Source organism: Toxotes jaculatrix, chromosome 4, assembly GCF_017976425.1.
Source record: "Toxotes jaculatrix isolate fToxJac2 chromosome 4, fToxJac2.pri, whole genome shotgun sequence".
In the NCBI taxonomy this organism is placed as follows: Eukaryota; Metazoa; Chordata; class Actinopteri; family Toxotidae; genus Toxotes; species Toxotes jaculatrix.
Genome location: NC_054397.1, coordinates 7,850,025 through 7,871,243, shown reverse-complemented (window position 1 = coordinate 7,871,243; position 21,219 = coordinate 7,850,025). Strand labels below are relative to the sequence as shown.

Here is a 21,219-nt window from a genome sequence, read left to right as displayed (position 1 = left end):
TTGCACCTGGTTTCTGCCTTGAAAATAATACAAGTAAAATGCTGCTGTCAGTGAGTTTAGAGACAAGAGTTCAGATATCCAGATGCCTATTATGCTCCCCAAAGTAATTTTTTGCTATATATACCTACTGAAAAATCTGACGGTGTATTTTTCTAAATTCAGTATGCTGAAAAAAACTGTATATTCATAAGGCATGTGATTTTGGCTTGAAACCAGCCAAGCTTTGCAACTGATCACATGCTTAGCATTGTTTTTCTAAGAGTGTATTGTTTTGCTAAATGATTTTCATACAAATGCCTGAGGAGAATTATTCCCCAAATCCCTCATAAACTGCATTATATTAGCAGCTTACCAAAAGTACCAGAAGAAACAGTCAGAGGAGGCTTAAGCTTTTCCACCAACCTGATTGTTATTTCTATTTTACAGAGGGGGATTCTTGTCGTTGAGGGATTTTCTGCTTTGTCATTCTGTACAGGATTTCCTCCTGCCGGGGGAAGAGTACTCCTATTTGGTTTCTGCTAAGCAACTTCCTCCCTCAAAGGCTGCTCGAACAATACATCCAAAACAGCTGGCTTTTGATTTGAGGAATTCCTAAGATGTTTCTGGAAACACATTGGTGGTATTTTGAATGAAATGGATGAATCAAAAAACAAAAGAAAAGAGTAAATGAATTAAACATTGGCCAAAGGACAGATAAGGTCACTAACATCATTTAGTTTCAATTCATTCAAAACCTCATTTCCTTCCTTAAATACATAATCTGTGATAATGTAAAAAAAAAAAGACCTGCTATCTCTCCCACATTGAGTGACATGTTTTCTAATGTTCTTAAACCAATTTCATAAATCTTTTCTTATCTTTATGCTGGGTTTACTCTGCCTTTTCTTGTTGTTTTTGTGGGGATGCAAAGATAGTAAACACTTTGTAGAAGCAAATTAGAATTCAAATGAGTAAAGAATGAACTAATACACGATAACTACTTAAACTAAATATTGTTGAACTGCGGTGCACAAAATGCAGATTTTTCATATGTCATATTTGTGACCATTCTTGCACATTTTATTGTCAGAAAATTACTGAGTTCGTGACAAAGATAGACTTATTAGTTTCTGTTGCACTGGTTTTGGGGATTAGGCTACTGTAGTTGAAAAGTGGGTTAACTCATCCCCAGTCTGTCCTTTACTACCCTGTTTGCCCTGTGTGTGTTTCTTTACAAGCTGCAATGAAAGTGTGGCTCAGGTCTGTGCTGTGCTGTGCCAGGTGGTGACGCAGGAAGGTCAGAGCCCGGTTGGAAATAGTGGTGAGTTTCTACCAGGAACCCACCAGGCAGTGAGTAAAACTGGCATTGTCCTGTTTAATCCTAGCTCACTGTTTGGCAGACATAGAGCGTCCAGCTTAGTATTTGCTGCACTCTGCTGCACAGAGATGTCTTTATGTCTTAAGGGACAAACCTAATTGTCTATATATGCAGTAAATGTATATATATGTTTCTTTCTATTCAGTGATATATTTATATATTGAGTCTTTTTTTGCATGTAGCTTATATATATTAGTCAATCACCCAATCTAGCAACCAAGTTCAATTCATCTGACTAATCAGCTGACTATTCAAACACTGCAAAGCCAATCTGAAGTTTAGGGTAGAGGATTGTCTTTAGCTCATGGAGGTGAAGCCTGTTTAAAAAGAACAAATAAAGGATTTATAATATATATAAAATAATAATAATAATAATAATAGCTTACCAGAATGCTTATATTTTATAAGTGATCAGAAATTTTACATTGTGGTTGTATAAACTAATTATACAATCTCTTAAGTTAAGCCAAGTCAGTTTATTTATATGGTGTTGAATCATAACAAGTAGAAACATCTTAAATATTTGTCTAAATATTTTGTAGTGTACGCTGTTGTGTTCTGTTTTCAGCTGGGTGTTGTGTTCCTAACAGAAACCACTACTGGCACAGTTCAGTTCAACTGACATTGTTACATCCACCATATTGTTTTGATTTAGATATGACCAAGCAAATATTAATAGACATCTTTTATCTACTCCCCAGATGCCCATGTTGGAGTATTACTTTCCGTTACAGCTGTTGTGTGATGGTTGATTTGTGATTTGTTAATGAATTTTGTTTTCCTGCCTTCAGCAATCAGTCAAGTGGACTGTCTGAAGCCAATATTCAGCTAATACTACATTTTAAGTAACTCATAGATTCAAATTAATAGTCCTGCTATATTATTGCAGAGACAGTTTTCCTGTGTCATTTATTACTTTTGTTGAAATTTACGGATTTTAAAGATTTAGGGGAAAAAAATCTAGGTTTTGTTTTTTTAAATGATATTTTTACAGTTTGAGCACGTTTGAGTTCGTGGAGGAGGAGTGTTATAACTTCATTGTTTTCAGGTCGTGAATACATTAGCAGAACAATGGGGAGCATTAGGACCCTGAGGCGGGGGAAGGCTTCCGCCTCTCTCATTATCCATTGATTTGACAGCTTGAGCGACCGACCAGTGAGAGAAAGGATGTGAAGGGGAGAAGGAGGCGGTTTGCGGATTTTGGTGCGGAACGCCGAAGTTTTGTAAAAAAAAAAAAAAAAAAAATCCCTTGGTTGTTTGTAAACCAACGGCAAGTCCACTGCAATGTCTGTCAAACACAGCTGCTCATTATTCGACACATTTTCAACCGGATAATCCCGAGTTGGCGTTTGGATTATTGCTCCTGCTGTGTTTCAGTAGGTAGAGAAATCAATTCATCGGATCAGTCAGGACCGGATTTAGTTTCTGTGGACTTCAAGATTATTACTGGACATTTTTTTTCTCTCCTCATTTCAGAAGCTGCAATTCAACGTTTAGACTCTCAAACAGAAGTTGCACTTGCAAGTGGTCACACTGTTTGTGGACTGGGAGTGGAGACCCGAGACGCACACGTGTATCCTCCTTCCTCCGCCTGCTCACACAGCGACCCTTCGGCGCTCTCTGGATAAAAGTTGTTTTTCTTTCTGTTTGGGATTTCGTTTAAAACAGGAAGAGAAAGTCACAGGCAACATGTCGCTAAGCAGAAGTATTGAATTTGAACACTTTGAGGAACGAGAGAAGCCGCACCGGACACCGAGGACCAATTCGGGCTCCGGGTCCCAGTCTGGCTCTAGAGGCAACGGTCTGGTCCCCAGCCCGGCGCACAGTGCGCACTGCAGTTTCTACCGCACACGCACTCTCCAGTCCCTCACATCCGAGAAGAAGGCCAGAAAAGTGCGATTTTATCGCAATGGAGACAAATATTTTAAAGGTTTGGTGTATGCCGTTTCTAACGACCGGTTCAGGTCCCTGGATGCTCTGCTCATGGAGCTCACACGGTCCCTGTCGGACAACGTCAACCTTCCTCAAGGAGTCCGGACGTTATACACGTTGGATGGAGGCCGGAAGATCACCAGTTTGGATGAGTTAGTAGAGGGTAAGAGTGATGATGGATGTAATAACCTCTTCATGTCACCAATTACGAAAAACGTGATTATATTGATGATAGACTAATGTGCATTGATTCAGACATACGATTGATTTTTTTAAAAGCTTCATTTTGCCTTGAATATTGGCTAATTGGCCCATGCCGATGTTCACTAAAGCCCCAGGCAACTTATGCCAGAAATTTAAAAGGTTACTCAGAACATCATATTCACATTTTAAGGGCTGTCTCTGCTCTGTGTGTTTATGTATGCTGTCTATTAGCAAAGTTTTCACTGTCAGATAAAAGGTTACTCTGAGATAAGAGCTCCTTTGCGCAGAGATCAACTGTACAGAACTCTATTGTCTCTGGAGGACATTCTAATGTTTGCAATGCAAAGCTTCCCTCACATCATTCACATAATTTGCATCACTGACATAACTGTTCTGACATGTTTGACCCAGTGCCGTGCATGGAGACGAGCAGACCCCTCCTCAGTGCAGCTTCAGTTCAGCACAGGCTCCTGCTTCCTCTCAGCTGGGCTCTCTCTCTTTTACTTTCTTCCACTTTCTTCAGTTCGTATCTGTGAGCTGAGTTAATGTGGGCATGGATGTGCCTTGTGTACCTCCTGCCTGGGAATAAATGTTTGACAGCTCTGTATTGTTGAAGGGTCCATTGGATTTTAAAGTGTTTATCTCACCCTTGGGGTCCAAAAGATGAAAGGTTCCCTCCCCCACCCACTGTCTTTTTATTGCTTGCAGCATAGGGGTGAATTAATGGGTTTTAAGACTGGAAATGTATTTAAAATTAGGAAACTAAGCTATGGCGTCTTAGAAGTAATAGCTTCTGAGGAATAAATATATGATCAGTTTTGTGATCTTGGTGATGAGTGAGAGGGCTGAAAGGAGTTCCTAAACGAATTTGCTTTTAAAACACTGTGTCAGAGGCAGCCGGGCACTGCAGACACAATGGAGCACAGTGCGTGACCCTTTCACTTTCCTGCTGTGCTGTTCTCCCTGCAGGGACAGTGACCTCTCAGTAATAAGTTAATCTTCATGTTCAGCCCTAGAGTGTCTGTCTGTACTGTGACCTGCCTGCAATCCTCTTTCTGCATGAGGGGTTACTGCCTGGCCAAACACAGTCAGGATCCACTGACCTCTTGCTGCAGACTTTATTCTTATATACTGGTCTATTTTTATCTCACATCCTCCTAAAACTTTAGTCTCTGTTCTACACTCATTTCCTATGCCCCGTCCCCTGAGAGACCAGGGGAAATTTAGGCCAGAGCCTGATCTGAATTCTGTAGCATCACTAGTTTGGCAAACAGACCAAAAGTTTTTTTTTTTTTGTTTTTTTTTGGTGCTTTGGCTTGGTTCAGATTTGCACCTCTGACTAATACTCCAACAGCTCATCTCATTTTGTCTGTGATTTTAAAGGGTCAATTTACCTAAATCACCAAATCAGTTGCATGTTAGATGCCACGATGGCTAAGTGGGAAAATATCATTTATGATTTGGATAAACAGACCCTGTAAGACATGGATCTTTAATGAGATCAAGGACCTCACAGTGTCCTCCCTCTATCATAAGCATGTATGCACATATGTCTAGTTTCCATCAAAGCCTCTCAAACATGAGACGGACTGCAGGTGGGCTGAGCACCAGTGTTGTGTCCTTGTTTACTCGCCCATCTAAATGGACAGAGAGAGGGAACATTACTGCACAGCTCAGCAGTCTGCCTCCATTGATTGAGGCCTGCTGGGGCTCTTTTGTGTGGAAAGCCAATCAAGCACCATTCACATGTGTGCCCCTTATGGCTGGATGGGATTACTGAGCCAACCAGTCAACTTGAACTGCTGTGCTTGTGGAAAACAACACAGAGAGGTAGCAGATACTGGAGCTTTGTAGTAGTCGAGTGGGGACAATAACTTTGCAAGCCAAAGGGTTTATTTGTACAAAATGGTAACATTAAGTCTTTTAATGTTGATGTTTACATTGGCTAAACATAATAAGATATTCCAGCATTAGAAATATTGTGTATTTTATAGCTGTGCTGATGTCTTGTTGTGATCAGCAAGAATGTCAAATGGCAAACCGGTTGACTGAAAATTAGTCCTGATCCAGGATCCTGATCATATCACAAATCACGGTCCTGTATTTAATCAGGAAACCTTCTAATTTCTGTGATTCAATGCTCTCAAAGTTCATTAGGAAGAGAATTCTGAAAGTATGAACCCATGCTGAACTTTTCTCCAAATTATCAGGACGAGGCGAGCGTAAGAAAAACATGACTTTCTCCAACAGAGTGCTGCCATTTAAAATGATATAAGCCATGTAAAATGCATGCTGCCGCATAATGTCTTCCTCACTCACCAACCAGAGTGCTGCTCTCCTCTGGCTTTGTTCTCAGTGCTGCCACAAATAGCAGAAGCTACTGTATATTGCTATAATCTTTGCTCCTATATCAGTATTATTGTAATATAGCCTACAGAGGTAGCTGACCACAGAACTCTAAGACTGAATCAAAGGTCACAGGTTGATGTGCCAAAAAAAAGTACATTTTTATTTTCTTTATGAAATCTGTTTTTTTTTTTTACTTAATTATTCAATTCCAGTGTCTTTCTAAGATTTATCATCATTGCTTAAAGATTTTCAGTTTTGAATCATGCTGATTTCAGTTATCTTTGATTGATAAAATAAGAGTTCTAGGAGCCACTCAGTCATGAATAGAGATTCATTGGTTATTGCTCCAGGCTAAAACTGAGCTGCATCCTGAATGTATGCATAATGAATAAATAAAGGTGTGGTCCTCGACATCTTGGTAGTACTAACCCAATACATTGCTTCATGGTCACTAAAATCAATTAAAAAGTGTTTCTTGGATGGAAGAACAAACAGAATATTGACAGATTTTACATTTTCGGTACAGATTTAGTTTGGCAAGAGATTAGGATATTATTGTATGTCTGCCCAGAAAATCAATAATGTTCTGCTCTTACTGGGCTAATTCCTTCTATTACAGTGGTGAAAATTGAATCAGCAAAAAAGAAGTCCACACATCCAGAGAATATCATTGGATCATGGGGTCGCTTCATTGTTTTGGAAATAAGTCTTGTATTACCTTAATATTAACACGGTTTTATGATTTCCATTTACTGACATCGCCTAGGTTTTGTGTTGGTGACAGCTGTGTGACCACTGCAGTAAAAGCTGCTGGACTGGTTAGACAGCTCTGTTAAGCTTGACCTCATCTGTTGTCCACATGAGGACAGCAGCCGGTGGCAGGTGGCTGAGGCACCCTTCACATCACTGCGGGATGCTGCACCTGAGATCCCGGCACTCCAGGGAATAGACTTGTCACCAGTCACCATCTGAGGGCATCTCAGTGTTCTGTCATTCTCCCTCAGATGAATGACAGCCCCAGTTATATTTTGTTTTAGTTTTCAGCCATCGCTCAGTCCCCTCAGCTGTGTCCCAGCCTTTTAATTAGCCCTTGGTTAATTGCAGGCTTAATAAAACCAGGTATCGTGGGACACACGGTCTCATATGGCCTTCTTACACAGTAGCTAGATTTTTTTTTTAAGTTGCAAAGTAATATATTTCTGTGACATGTAGAATTAAAGGACTATACTTTGTGCAGCTTTTTAAACTATCATGTCTCTTGGCTCCATGGCCAGCCTCATTGCTACGCCATATCTCCTAATGGCAAATACAGTACTCTGCAGGATAGTTCCACTGAAAAAGATATCATTTTAACAACTACACACCAGTTTGTGGATGCTTTTCTCTTTGCAGAAAGCTTTGATAAGGCATTCTGTGATCTTTGTCCTCTGCTTGTGTAAATATCTTCACTGAAAGACAGAAGAGGAGTGTTTGTTAGGACAGAATTCACAGCTCGTAAAGCACGAAATGTCTCGTTTAGCAAAAGTTGCTTCTGAGAGGGGGTTGACTCTTCACGGACACTTGCATACTTTAGTGATGAATGTAGCCTGAAGAGAAAGTATCTGTCACTTTCCCACTCTTACTCATGGTGGAACAGAATGGCATTGAGGAACTCAGATTTCTCATTTAACACTCAGCCTTCAAAACAATCACCAGACATTCTTGTGGTGGTTTTCACTTACCGGCCAAACCCCTGTACTTGTCACATGACTTTGTTCTTAAGGGGAAACATTTGCGTGTTAACAGTTCGAATGGAATGCTGGCAGATATAACAAAATGCTTTGCTTTGGAGGAAGGCCAATGCAGCAGCTCAACGGCTGAAAGGGAGAGAGGACAGTGTTACACTGCCCTGGCCTCTCAATGTGCCTTTTTGTTTCTGCGGAGGAATGTTAACTCTTTGTTGTTCGCCTAATGCCACATGGAAGCAGCATTTTACGGTGCATACCATACGTGTGAGGAGGAGTCTGAAGCGTGTGTGATTTTTACAGTGCTTCAGTTTAAACTTTTAAAATATAATTCCTTAATGTGAATATGGTTTCTGAGACGGCCACATTTTGATGATCTGTTCCACCAACTTATTTCTTCCTCCAGGTGAGAGTTATGTTTGCGCCTCCAACGAACCCTTCCGACGCGTGGACTACAGCAAGAACATCAACCCCAACTGGTCAGTGGGCATTAAGACCGGCACATCGCGCTCCCTCTCCTCTCTCATCCCGCTGAAGAGTGAACTGCAGCGTGAATCCAAGGACTTCATCAAACCGAAGCTTGTAACAGTCATCCGCAGCGGCGTCAAACCGCGCAAGGCAGTTCGGATACTGCTCAATAAGAAGACGGCGCACTCCTTCGAGCAGGTGCTCACTGACATCACGGATGCCATCAAGTTGGACTCTGGAGCTGTGAGGAGACTGTATACTTTGGAGGGCAAGCAGGTGAGTCTGTTAAGATGAATGCTTGTTTCATAGCATTGCGGCATGAAAGCATTATCTCTGTACCATGTGAAACTCCAGTCTCCAGTGTTTATAACTGCGGCTCTAATAATCATCACGCAAACTTGTATAAAACCAGTTATTTTCTGGCTCTTGCCAGTCCACGAACTCACTGACTACAATTACATAACATGACAGTTGGAGGGCGTTAACCACATTGTCTTCAGTGAGATGAGGCTGGCTGATGTGCATATGAAAACCAGATGGAATTGTGAGGCTGAGCTTTTTAGCCAAAGGTTTTATCTCCAAAAACCACTGTGATTTATAGGCTTCAGCTGTGTCAGCAGTCTAGGTAATTATACCCTGTTTAATCGTCCATACATAATTACACGCCACAGTTATTTCAACAAGGCACTAATGAATACACTTGAAAGTTCAGGCCTTTTGCCATATCCATCGGTATAGATTCCTCCCTACCTCATCCACGTCCGTTTCAGTCCGTTTTTTCTATAATCCGATCCATCTGGGACACATATACCATTGTAACGTTTCCATTTGAAATTCTCATTGAGCGTCCCCTGTGTAAGGAGAGGAGGTGAGCTTGCACACATGGTGCCCCTCATCAAAAAGATTTATATTAATGTTGCCTCATGTGGGAGAAGTCTTACATAATCATCATTAATTATATAGTTTTAACTCGTCTCACAGAGTTATTTAACTTCAAATAGGTAAGATGTAGTGACAACACAAATACAGCTTAGGACAAATACAGAGGATAAAATATACTAAAAATAATGAAATGAGATTTAAAAATCTATAAAACATAACAAAAAAGCATGTTTAGAAATTCTTCTGAAAGACCTTAAACATGTTAACAGAACAAAATAAGGTCACTTAATTCTTCATAATTCTTTTCCTTTAGATGCAGCAAATGGTCTCATGTCATATAGCACTTCACGTCACTGAGACATTTCTTGAAACTGCTCATGTGGTTTGCATGAGTGGATTTCAGGGTAGATTTGCCTGCCAGCGTAGCAGTGAAAATGTGTTTATGGTATAAACAACTGTCAAAAAACAGAAATCCATTTGTGTATTGCCAGTGAAGTGTCCAATGAAATTTAATGCCATTACAGTCTAAGCTATCAAAGACTGCTCTAAAATGAATTGTTTATGTGTTTTGGTTACATCTGTGGTTTGTATGATGGCAGTATTTTTACGGTTTACTCCAAACACAGCTGTAACTGCACCAACAATGTGTTTACTCATAAAACCCAGTAAATGTTGGCTGGAAAGAACTTTTGGATACTTGATTATCAGCCGTGTTGCTTCTACTTAAGAGCTCAAATATTGTTTCATTTTCAGTGTGATTGAAATCCATTGAAAAATGCTTTTCCTGAGTAATAGTTACAGTTTCCATGGAGCTGTAATAGTGAGGGGTGAGAAAGAACAATCTCCTCACTTCAGATGTCTAAGAGGTTAAAACTGAGGGTCAAAGTCTGAAAACCAAAACAGCTGATGTTTGTTTCCTGTGAGCCGACAGGAGGCTTTCTGGGCTGGACAGTCCAGACAAATGACTCATGGGAATAGTGATCCTTATCACCTCTGACAGAGCCAGCCCAGCATCCTTTCTGTCTGGCCACCACTGAACAGGAACACACTTAATGACCTGTTAGGATTATATAACAGTATCCAGAATATCATCATATTTATTTACATTATCTTAGCTTAAAGTTTCCTGTGCTGGATGGTCTTAAACTTGATGTTTGAAAACTGCTCATCAGGGGAATGTAATTATGGTGCAGGAAGTCCTCTAAGCCTTTAGCTTAGTAATGCAATAATTAAGGCACTCATTACTTATTAAGGCACTTATTAAGACATATCCAAGTCCTGCTTTAAGTGGTAAATCCACATTGAGTCACAAAGTGCAGAATACAAGTTTAAACTTGTAAAGCATGTTGCCCCTCTGCCAATATGTCAGTCAGTGTGTAAAGGCAGTTTTTTTCTATCAGTTATCATGAGTAAAACACCTGCTGTGAATGGGGTGTGTCCAAATGGGTAACAGGATTTTCAGTCTGAGCCCCCCAAAACACAGGGAGACATTGCCTCATACACTTAAGATGGTATGTAATGTCAGGGGTTGAAATGTTCCTAAACATGGTACCAAAAAGGAATATCGCTTAGTAAATGCATCCAAGGTTCGTCAATGTGATTGATTCAGCCTGCTTCAGACCAGCAGGCATTTCATGCTCCATATTACCATGAGGAATGTATCATTAGAATTTATGGGCTGCCTGCACATACAGTAACTTTGGTGCTTGCAACATGGTGTCCATTCTGTCTTACTAACTATCCAACTACTTAGTAAAGTTCAAAGTTGATGCTTTGGCTAATCATTAGGAGAAAGTTCAAACCATGCATCTACAGTTGGCTGGAGCGTGGTATAGTATGGTGTGTTAAAGGCTGTAATGCAGAGCTGTTCAACCTGTTCCACAAAGGGCCGTGTGGCTGCAGGTTTTTGTTCCAACCAAGCAGCAGCACACCAGACTTGACTCATTTAATCAACAATCTCAGTCTTCAGACAGTTGATTGGTCAAACTGTGTGCTCGTCATTGGTTGGAACAAAAACCTGCAGCCACACGGCCCTTTGTGGAACAGTTTGGACACACCTGTTGTAATGTCTCCAGGTCTTTGCAGGTAGTGGAAACCAAACCTGAGAGCTTATGAAAGAGTATCTGTCAGTTATGTTTTATGCTGACAACTACCTACCTCCACCTTCATTCAACCCTACTTTTGCTTTACTTTTTAATACCCATGAAAAAGGTACCTGAAAACAGTATATAGCAGTAAGTTATGATTTGGGTGCCCCACATAATGGATGGCCTAAAAAAAGGTAATTTGCTCTCACATTTTGATATATGTTTTGTTTATCGGTGTGTGCTATATGTATTAAAATCTACTAGTTAAAGCTGTTTTACAGAAAGATCCCATCATTCATTCTTTGTGTTTCAAAATAAAACGGATATATTCATGCCTACATTTTAGTCTTGCCCATAAATAGACTGCAAAGATGCTGTGTCATGTGGTCAGGAGGAAGACTGTAGAAATCACAAAATTATTCATCACTGCTCAGGCCTGTAGCTCCTAACATGGTTGCAAATTCGGCAGCAAGGGGCAAATCATTTAAGAAAAATCCCAAACCACACAGAAACTTGTGCTTGTAGATGTCCATAACGTCCTTTTATTGGATTAAAGATGGACGCCAGCCAATACAACCGCCAACATAACACCAACATTTATGGCAAAAAGAATTCAGAAAGATTTGATTTAATTTTAGCTATTTATATTCTAAATGAATGACTCACATTTAGTCGTGATTTAGGACATGTGCTACACACCATTTGGGAGTTACACTGTATATTACAGCTGACACATTACACAGCTCATGCTGAGTGTGTCATGCAACTTCTTTACATACTCACCACAGGATTTTTAATGATCAACACAACAGCCTTTAGTCACAGCAGTCTTTTTGTAGCTTGTTTTGATAAATGTCGGTCCTTTGCTGGAACATCCATTCATCAATCTAGCCCTGTAAAATTCTCCACCATCGACTGAATTCAGATGAAGACTAGATTTTCTTCTGTTGCTCGTATTACATGGTGTCACCAAATTCTCAATTCCTCTATAGCAGTGTCTTTTTGTATAAAACAAGTAACAGTTCCTGTTTTAAAGGTTAATATTTATGTGTATAAGGCAAGTAACTAGACAATCTCATCAGCACGTTTTGGAGAGCACAGCGCTCCTCGGTGGGTTCTCTGTAAGAAATCAAGCCAGAATTCAATATCAAAAGCCTTTTTGTTTTTTTTAACAGTTCCAGTTCCCTCCTTTATATTTAGGAAGTTGTATTCAGTGACTGTATTTAGAAGAGGGAAGTTTTTAGACAAGGGAAGTATTGTTTTAGATATATCAGATTTGAAGCATTAGAAGCTTAATTGTCATCGATAGTTTTTCCAGCAATATCATGTACTTAACTGCTGCCGTTAACAGACGTTGCCAGTGTAATTTGTTTAGGCTGCATTTGAGAAATTAAATTATGTCCTAGAATTTCAGCTCTGTCATTTAACCTGAAAATGCCTTCTTTGAAAGTGATTACATGCACTCTTACAAAAGGTTTCATCAGTTTTGTATCAAATTACTTCATCATAGGTGAGAATGTTCTTTTCAGCATCAGACAGAATTAATGTTTCAGTCCCCATGCCAGAGCAACAACCCTATAGCAGCAGTAGCCAGAAATTGGAGCGACAGCACGTGTTCTTGTGGTAATGTCTAAATGATGACTAAAAAAAGACAGTTTGCTTTAGACTTGTCTTACTCTCTTGGCTTCAACAGGACTGTCTCAGAATTGAATTAAAAGTCTAACCCATTAAGCCTGTAACCTGATCCTGAGACCAGAGCTAGTCACCTGACAATATCCTGTCCATGATAATAAGAGTCAGTTCAGTTTAAGTCCGTGGGTACCTTCTTTAACGTAGGCTGAGGCAATTTTTTTTTATTCCCAGTGCAAAATAAATTCTTTAAATTCTTATGTGAAAACATAATCTTTATTTCTATATGTTGACTTCTTGGATAATTGATTGGAAAAGCATTAGCTTTCTCCTGTGGAATTATTGTGCTTGAAGAGGAGGCAACACTCTCCCAGACCAAACATGTCTCGATAATCTGACAGCTTGACTTTTTGGGAGCCCTCTGTTATGGTACCTCTCAACCCTGATAAGCCTCTTTCCACGTCCTGAGTGGTGTCGCACTGGTGGCTTGACAAAAAAGAAGAGGCTGTTTCTCATGTCCATCTCTGTCCCATGAAAACCATGTACCCCCAAAGCATCAACTTTTCAGGAGCAGGAAGAAAAAAATGTTCTGTTTTCAGTTTTGCAACAGTATGTTTTCCAGCTATTTTACTGGATAGTTAAATAGTTTGCTCAGTTTGACAATTGGGAGGCTTTTGTCAACCCATTAAGGAACAGTTACATCTTCAGTTTATTTGAAAAACTCAAATTCACTAAAATTAGTGATAAATTGCTTTTACATCAGAGACGTCATGCACCTAGGGTAGAGTATCCATTGTGAATGGAGGATTTTTTTCTTTTTGTTAAAATACAAATGAATAAAATCATTCATTTATAGTAGATTTACTACCTGTAAGCATTTAATGTCTTGGCTGTAGTGGTGGTGGGCATTTCCTAATGTCAGTTCCCATTAAAAGAACACTTACATTTTGGGAAGCTTGTTTGCCTTCAAACCAAGTCAGACCACAAAATCGATATCAGTTTCAGCGAGCCCAATCTGTATTTGAAAATGACCTTACATCACTGTGGAGCAAGGCACAGAAACACGAAACTACTAAACAGATGATATTATGGACATTATGTTATACTGAATGGTGTTTCTAATGTTTTGTCCACCAAACTGAAATGGAGAGTAAATGGAAACTGGTGAGTGTATATTATAGCGGCTACGTTCTGGGCAGTGACACATGTCATGAATGAATTATATTAAAAGTCAGTTTTATACATTGCAGTTCATTAAACGAGCATCACATACCAGTTTGAGCAAAGCCCCATCTATAAAAAGCTTTACTGTGCACTCCTAGAAAGTAAAGCTCTTCACTCAGTCACACACCCATAAACATGCATGTACACACACACACACACACACACACATTTTAAATGCCTTCCAGCAGCAGCCTGCCATCTGCTCCTCCAAAATCAAATCACAAGTCCCAGCCACCCGGTCTGTGCGGCAGCCCCCTCCCACTGAGGCACTTACACACACACACACACACAGAAGCCCCCCACTGGTGTCCTGGCCACCCCCGGATAATTAGACCTATAACCTGGAAGGGAGGGTTAAAGAGCAGCTGTCAGGTGTGTGTGTGTGTGTGTGTGTGTGTGTGTGTGTGTGTGTGTGTGTGTGTGTGTGTGTGTCTGTGTGTGTCTGTGTGTGTCTGTGTCTGTGTCTGTGTTCATGGATGTGCATGTGTGAATGATACACAATACATCTCTGTCCACTCTCCCTCCTCAATTCAAAGCTGCTCCTCAGACTGAATGTTAATTGTAGATCTTGGTTATCGGGGCCAGCAGAATCAGCTGCTGCTTTTGAGAGAAACCCCTATTTTACATCTCAAAGCTGACTGGGCAGGCAGAAAATAAGATTTCCCTATTTTTTACTGTTAAATCGATGCATTCATTAATTGGGGGAACAGTTAGCAGTCCTGTACTTGCTAAATTGTCTTTTTTTTTAATGTAGAAATCATTCAGGAATAATTCAACGGAACTATAGAAATAGTGACAAAGTGGAAAAGCCTCATGTGATGAAAGACAAGTGTAAGTATTGAGCTGTCAACACTATATTTGAGCAGCCAACAGAATTTATTTAAACAATGAATTCATTAATTTTGCACAAATACTCACTGATGAGAGAATGATACAGGAATTTGCAGCATGTTCTGTGTAAATATGCTTTGTACTATGAGAATAAAGATTCATTCTCAATTTGTTTTCTTCTCAGTTGGTTCACTGCAGTGCTAAGATAGTGCTGTGTACACAACATTACTGTCATTTAAGTAGCTTTTGCTTGGGTTCCGTTTTAGGTGATTCATATTAAACCCTGATTCTATTAATCAGACAGCTCCTGCTTTTTCATGTCATATGAGATGTTGGTATTTCTGTGGATTTACAGGTATACACAGATTTAAGTATTTTTTTCTTCAGCTCTCCTTTGTACTGTACAGGTCAGGTTATGCTAGATAAAATAACAGTCTCGTTTGAAGGCAGGGCAGAAAGCTGGCTGTCAGTGAAGGAAATGTGGTGTCTTTTAAATTTGGGGATAATATTGAACACGTTTAGACAGCTGCACTTGGTTGTTCATATGTTCAAGGACACAACACCCCCCCCCCCCCCAAATCCTGCATCAGAAAACTAGCTTTCATTACCCGAAATGTATTTTTGGCGACATTGTGTATATGACCAGATAGGTCTATTTGTTTATCCTCAGTGACATACACACATAAACATGCTGTAAATTTTCTTATCCAAATCAAAGTTCAGTGTTTGCTTTCTGTCCAGGGACAGGCTATGAACAGATAATGGAGGATGAAGCACTGACTGTTTGGTGACCTTTCTTGATACAGCAATGCAATTTGGAAAAACTGGATCCAGTCCAGGCTTTCTCTCTGCCTTTTACCCAATGTAGCCTTGAGCCCTTGATGACCCTGACACATAATAGGTGAGAAAAGACAGCCAACATGTGGCACTCTTATTAAAACATTAGTGATCGATGTGGTACATAGCAATAAGTGGAAATCCCATTTTTCCATGGATAAATACTCAGTGGGTGGTGTGAGTGAATAATCAATGATTCCATTTGATCTGACATTGGCAAAGGTTAAGTGCAAAACATGACTTGAAACCTTGAATGCAAAAATTGCAAACATAATGTATTTAATTTATTTAAGTAGAGAAAGAAAACTTTTAATTCAAGAATCTTTGAATCCTCGATAAATAATAATAGTTCCTCATATCGCACAGACAGTTTTGATCAAGTAGCCTTGTTTCTTTCTTAATATCTATATATAAATATCTGTCTATCTACATCTAATACAATAAAGTTTGACCAGTGATGGAGAAGTGGAAAGATAGTATGACATGTGCATTGGCTCTATTTATTTATTTATTTATTTATGTATTTATTTATTTATTTATTTATCGATCATTCAGAAACAGCATGCAGGTATATACCTTAGACCTTAGGCTTAAAGTTTAGATAAGTTGAACATTGTTTTTCTCTTTCTAAAAACATCTGCCCTCAACAGTGTGCATGGAAAATACATAAAAATCCTGAAACACGTTTGCCTTTCACGATCCTTTTCACTCAGTGATGTTATCAGGATGACAGCCAGTCTGCCCATTAACCAGGGGCCAGAAACAGACCTGGACCGTTTAGACTGCTGAGCTGTAAGGGCTGAAATGTTCGTCTCTCTGAAATCTTTAAAGGTATTTTCAGTACACACAGCGAGCTGAGGAATGGGAGACAGATATGGGGCTCAGCACCAATAATTGGACAGTCGTTTTGTTTTTTTCTTTCATTTACATCTTTGCGGTAGTTAATTGGATATGTTGTATCCTCCATAATAAACTAAAGACACAGTTACTGTATATCTTGAAAAACCTTGTATATGAAAGAAATTTATGTTGTTTCAAATACATAAACTTATGAGTTTGATATATTTTTTTTTTATCTACTTTTTTTCCATCCACCCCGAGTCTTTATCACACAGTCTTGTCAGTGTATTTGACTGAAATGATTAGAGGCAAGTGCATTAGGGCTTCTGCATTCATACAGTGTGCACAACAAAAGCTGAAGGTCACTCACAGGTCTCAGCACTGCAGCAGTTTTATCATGTCCCAAAGAACCTGACACCATGCTGCGAGTGAGAGCAGCAGGCAGACAGGCTGGGAAAACTCCCACCTGAAGACTAAAGACTCCATCTAAAAATGCTCAATGCAGGATTTTACTTTTCTGTTATTTCATCTTGTTTCATCATAGAACAGGCTATACAAGAGTGTAAATATGGATAGGAAATGTAAAAATTCAGACCAATGTCCTTTTTCTATGTGTGACATTTATAAGGATATTCCTCCATCTCCAAACACTTATTTAGACCAAAACACAAACTGTCCTAAAGGTAGCTACCAAAACACAAATACATTTTTAAAAATTAGCTTTATTTCCTTTATTAAGTACTTGATTCAGTTTAGTACAAATTTATTTATACCTTCCAGGGCAGTTGCCCGTATATGTGGAAGCTCCTTACCCAGGACAACACAGAGAATTACTATTACGAAGAAACTTTAGGAACACCAGTACCATATATAGTAAAAGTGCTCATATCATTCACAAGATAAAACTCTACAAAATAAGAGTAAATGTTTGATTCTCAACATGTGATAAAGATGATAGTTGGAGGTCATTGTTCCTGGGTTGTTGAGTTTTGGGGGCACAGTCCTGTGTGAGTGGGAGGCTGATGATGGTTAGCGTGACAATGATGCGTCGTGGCATCACCTCAAATGACACACTCTTAATGATGATGGCCCCATGGCCCCAATACTCTAAACCAGCCCACGTTATACAGGCCATGTGTTAGCAGGGGACGTGCTGCTTGGTTATCATGGTTAAACAGCTCAAGGGTTTACATTGATTAAAGTGTCTGAATTCTGTTCACCCTGTTGGTTATCATATTGATGGTGATGATGTCTTGTCATTTGCATACAGTCCTGGAAAGATGGGGAAACTCGCTGGCAGTTACAGACAGATTAGTACCATCGTCTCCCTTTCTTACTAGCTAGAGGCAATGCCACACAAGAGCTCCATCTGATTGTCAGGCTTGAGCTGTTTTCAGGGCCAAGTCTGGATTAAATGCTGCCATTTAGGTCAACAGCCATGAAATTTGCACGCCCACCTATTGTTCCGTACTGTCATTAGCATACAGCACCATCTGACACCAGTGCAGTGATACCGTCCAACCAGGAGTATTCATGGTGAGGTGCAGTGAGGTGCTTTTGTTTATTCTGGGTTCACTGTTGAATCACGTTATTACATATGAAAACTTGAAAATGACTACACTTAATACTTGTAAATAAATATTAGAAATATCATTATATATATATATATAGTAGGTAATATTTGTTCTTTGTATCTTGCATTAGTCCTCTATTTAATCACATTTATATTTGTTTTTCTCACCTTTAAGTTCTTCTACTTGTCTTGCATAGCATATCTGTCCATCCATCCAAGGAGAGGGATCTGATTTAAAAGTATTTTCTGAAAGGGATCTTAATTGTGTTATATCTGTGTGTGTTTTCTTTAGTTGCAGTGTGGGGCCACAGAGTCCTCTTCATTAAAATGAGTTCCATGCTGTGAGTGTATACAGATTTTAAATGTGGGAAGAAGAGAGAGAAAGTGTTAAACAGATAGTACGTATCATCAGATATTCTGAGTTCAGGTATTAGTATCTGGAGAGAAAAAAATTGTTTTATATGAATAAATTTGACGACTTTCAAAATAAAGGCTTAGCAGTCAGAGGCAGATTCAGAGCAAGTCAAAAGCCTTCACATAACTTGGTAGCTGTTTGGCCTTTGGAGATAAAAACCTACAAATCCAGATCTCTTTTTTTGTCCTTGCAGATGGCTTGTATACACACACACACACACACACACACACACACACATACACACACACACACACACACACACACACACACACACACAAACACTTCATTAATGCTTTCCCTTAGACTTGGTGGGCAATTCAGACATACTTAATTGTATTTATAAAGCAAAAATGCCTGTTCCCAGTTTTCACAAGTGCTGGCATGATACCCTGCACTGACAGACAGGAAAACAAAAAGCCGGCAGACGACAGAGAGCCAGGGTGTCAGGGGGGCATGGGGCTGTCGGCTGTGCAGAACGTGTGGGGGCTACAGAAGGGGAGGGCATCCATTGTGTGCTGTGTGATCTCAACCACTTGTTTTGTTTTGTTTGTCCAAGCCTTGCTCTCATCCATTCTTTGCAGCAGGCCTTTCACTCTCCCAACAGGAGAGTTGACATCATGATATGGTTAGGCTGCATTCAAACCCCAGCCCACACACTGTTGTGTGTCTACTTGAGTTTAATCATGCAAGCAAACCCTGATTGCCTCAGTGAGGTTTGGCATATTGATGTGAGGAATATTTTTGCGCAGGGCAGCTCATGAGATGTATCTAAGCAATCCTGACAACTGTAGCATGTATCTGATACTGATGGTGAAGTTTAATTTGCACATCAAACAGCCTCTCTTTTCTTAGTTGTCTTGAGGTGTAACTCTTGGCTCATAGGTGGTCATGCTTATGTTTACAGTTTTTAATTTTTATAGTAGTACAACATGAGATACTAGACATACTAGGAGATATTCACACAGATCTCTGGAGACTTGTACTGGAACTGCAATATTATATTTTGAGCATTTATTCCTTAGTAGCCATTTTAAGTGCAGTAATTTTGTTGGTTTTTAATTGGAGGAATTTATTTGGAACATTTTATGAATCTCTTGTGGATCTCTTTGAATCTCAGCAATTCTGCAAGTCTCACTTTGCAAATGAGTTAGGTAATCCACTGAGGCTCATTTACGTGAAAAGTTGGGTATGCATATTTAGGTTTATGCTCCCACTCCCTTCATTCCTTCTTGCACTCATGTACATTCAGACACCCTGAGGTTATGTACTGTAGTGTCTCTGTCTCTCTGAGTGTGACTGTGACTTGGAGGAGAAGGGGAGAGAGAGTCATCTGTGTAATGTGTGATAGGCCAACCAGCCACAGGCTGATGTGAAAACAAGTTCACTTCAATGCCTTGGAGTTTCCCCTACATCGGTCTGGAAATGTAGGGAAACTGCCAATCTGAATTTATGCTTCTTTTGTTCTGAAGCGCCTTTAGTGTCTGTAGATGAAATGTTCATCATGAATGAATGAAAACCCCAAGAAGGCGTGCTCATTTGTCATGTTTCTTCTTCAGTAACTAATAGTTATTTTACATTTGTGTGGTTGCTGTTGAATGTTTTTGAGATGCAAAGAAACTTGAATTTGTTAATAAAAAGCAGAGTATTTAGTAGCTAATGGTTAATGTGGCTAATATAGTGAATCCACAGCAGTGAGTTAATGATGGGCTTAGATTTCTCGTTGCTCTTTTTTGTGCTGTCGCCGCCGCCTTGTCCTGACTGTTACACGTGCCTGAGATTTACTGCTCTAATCCAGAGGATTTAAACGTCTCGGGAAGCAGCCTCTGTCTGTGAGTAAGAGTTCAAACAGAGTTAATAACCGGGTTGGCTTTAGCTTAAGCATCACCCTGACAAACTTAATAGGCATCTAGCTATCTGCATGTTCTCAAGTAACAGTTTAAGTGAGAATTTAAGCTTGTGTGAAGAATGCACATCTACTTTAACGTTAGAGAGTTTTTTCCTCTGTAGCAGCAGGAGTAGGGTGTAAACTGACCTTCCCCCAGGCTAAAGGCAGAGATCTTGATTTCTTTTTTACTTATTTTTGTCTTTTCCTAAAGACTCCACCCAACGTATTTACTACTTGCTCATTTGGCTCAGGGTGATGAACAGCAATGAGGGGTGTGGAGGTAAATGGGACTGATGATATCTAATGATTACAGTGATCATCCTGTCAGCCATCACAAGGAGAACCTCCACACTCATGTGTGTCTCTTCTCCAGCCACTTCCTGTCTTTTCCACTACCCTAAATACTCAGCACCTGCTGTTGTGTGGCAATTGTATTTGGAACAAAGCCCCTAATTAAGCACAACTGAAGACAGCCCCCCCCCCCCCTCAAGAACTCGATGCAGCGTATTGATACTGTATATGTGGTGAATATAATGGTCCATTTTGCACTTGATCTCATAGTTTTTTAAAAAAGGTAAGTGTTTGTAACTGGTCTAATAAACAGATTTCTTTTGATACTTTCATACTTTGACACACTTTAAGCCCTTGGCCTGTATTTCCTCTGTTGGCAAGCTTAGCAGGGCAGAAAGTACAGCAAGACGGAGGACACAGACGCATGGTAAGAGCAAGAGAAGGTCAGACATACGAAAGGAGGGGGGGGTGTCGCATCTTGGAGGGCAAACTTCAGTTTACCCTCAAGACACATCACCCAGCCAAAACAGAACCCTGCAAACAGTTCACTTCACTGATTGGCCGAGACAAGCCCTAGCAGGACAGCGCTGGCAATGGAGTGCCATTGGCTGTTTATCCTGGCAGTGGTTGACAAGAGCAAAGAGGAACACGGACAATGCAGTCTGACATTCACACACTTCTTTACTTACTA

General features: G+C 39.9%; 1 protein-coding gene across 2 annotated transcripts in view; it reads left to right on the top strand.

Moving 5' to 3' along the window:
* Window positions 1–2,549: 2,549 nt before the first annotated feature.
* Window positions 2,550–21,219, top strand: part of dclk2a (doublecortin-like kinase 2a) — a 40,840-nt gene continuing 22,170 nt past the window's right edge. For both annotated transcript variants that reach the window (XM_041035971.1, XM_041035972.1), the window contains exons 1-2: window positions 2,550–3,452; window positions 7,973–8,310. In XM_041035971.1, coding sequence (XP_040891905.1) covers window positions 3,047–3,452; window positions 7,973–8,310 — 744 coding nt within the window. In that variant the 5' untranslated portion in view covers window positions 2,550–3,046. The remainder of the gene's footprint in view (window positions 3,453–7,972; window positions 8,311–21,219) is intronic.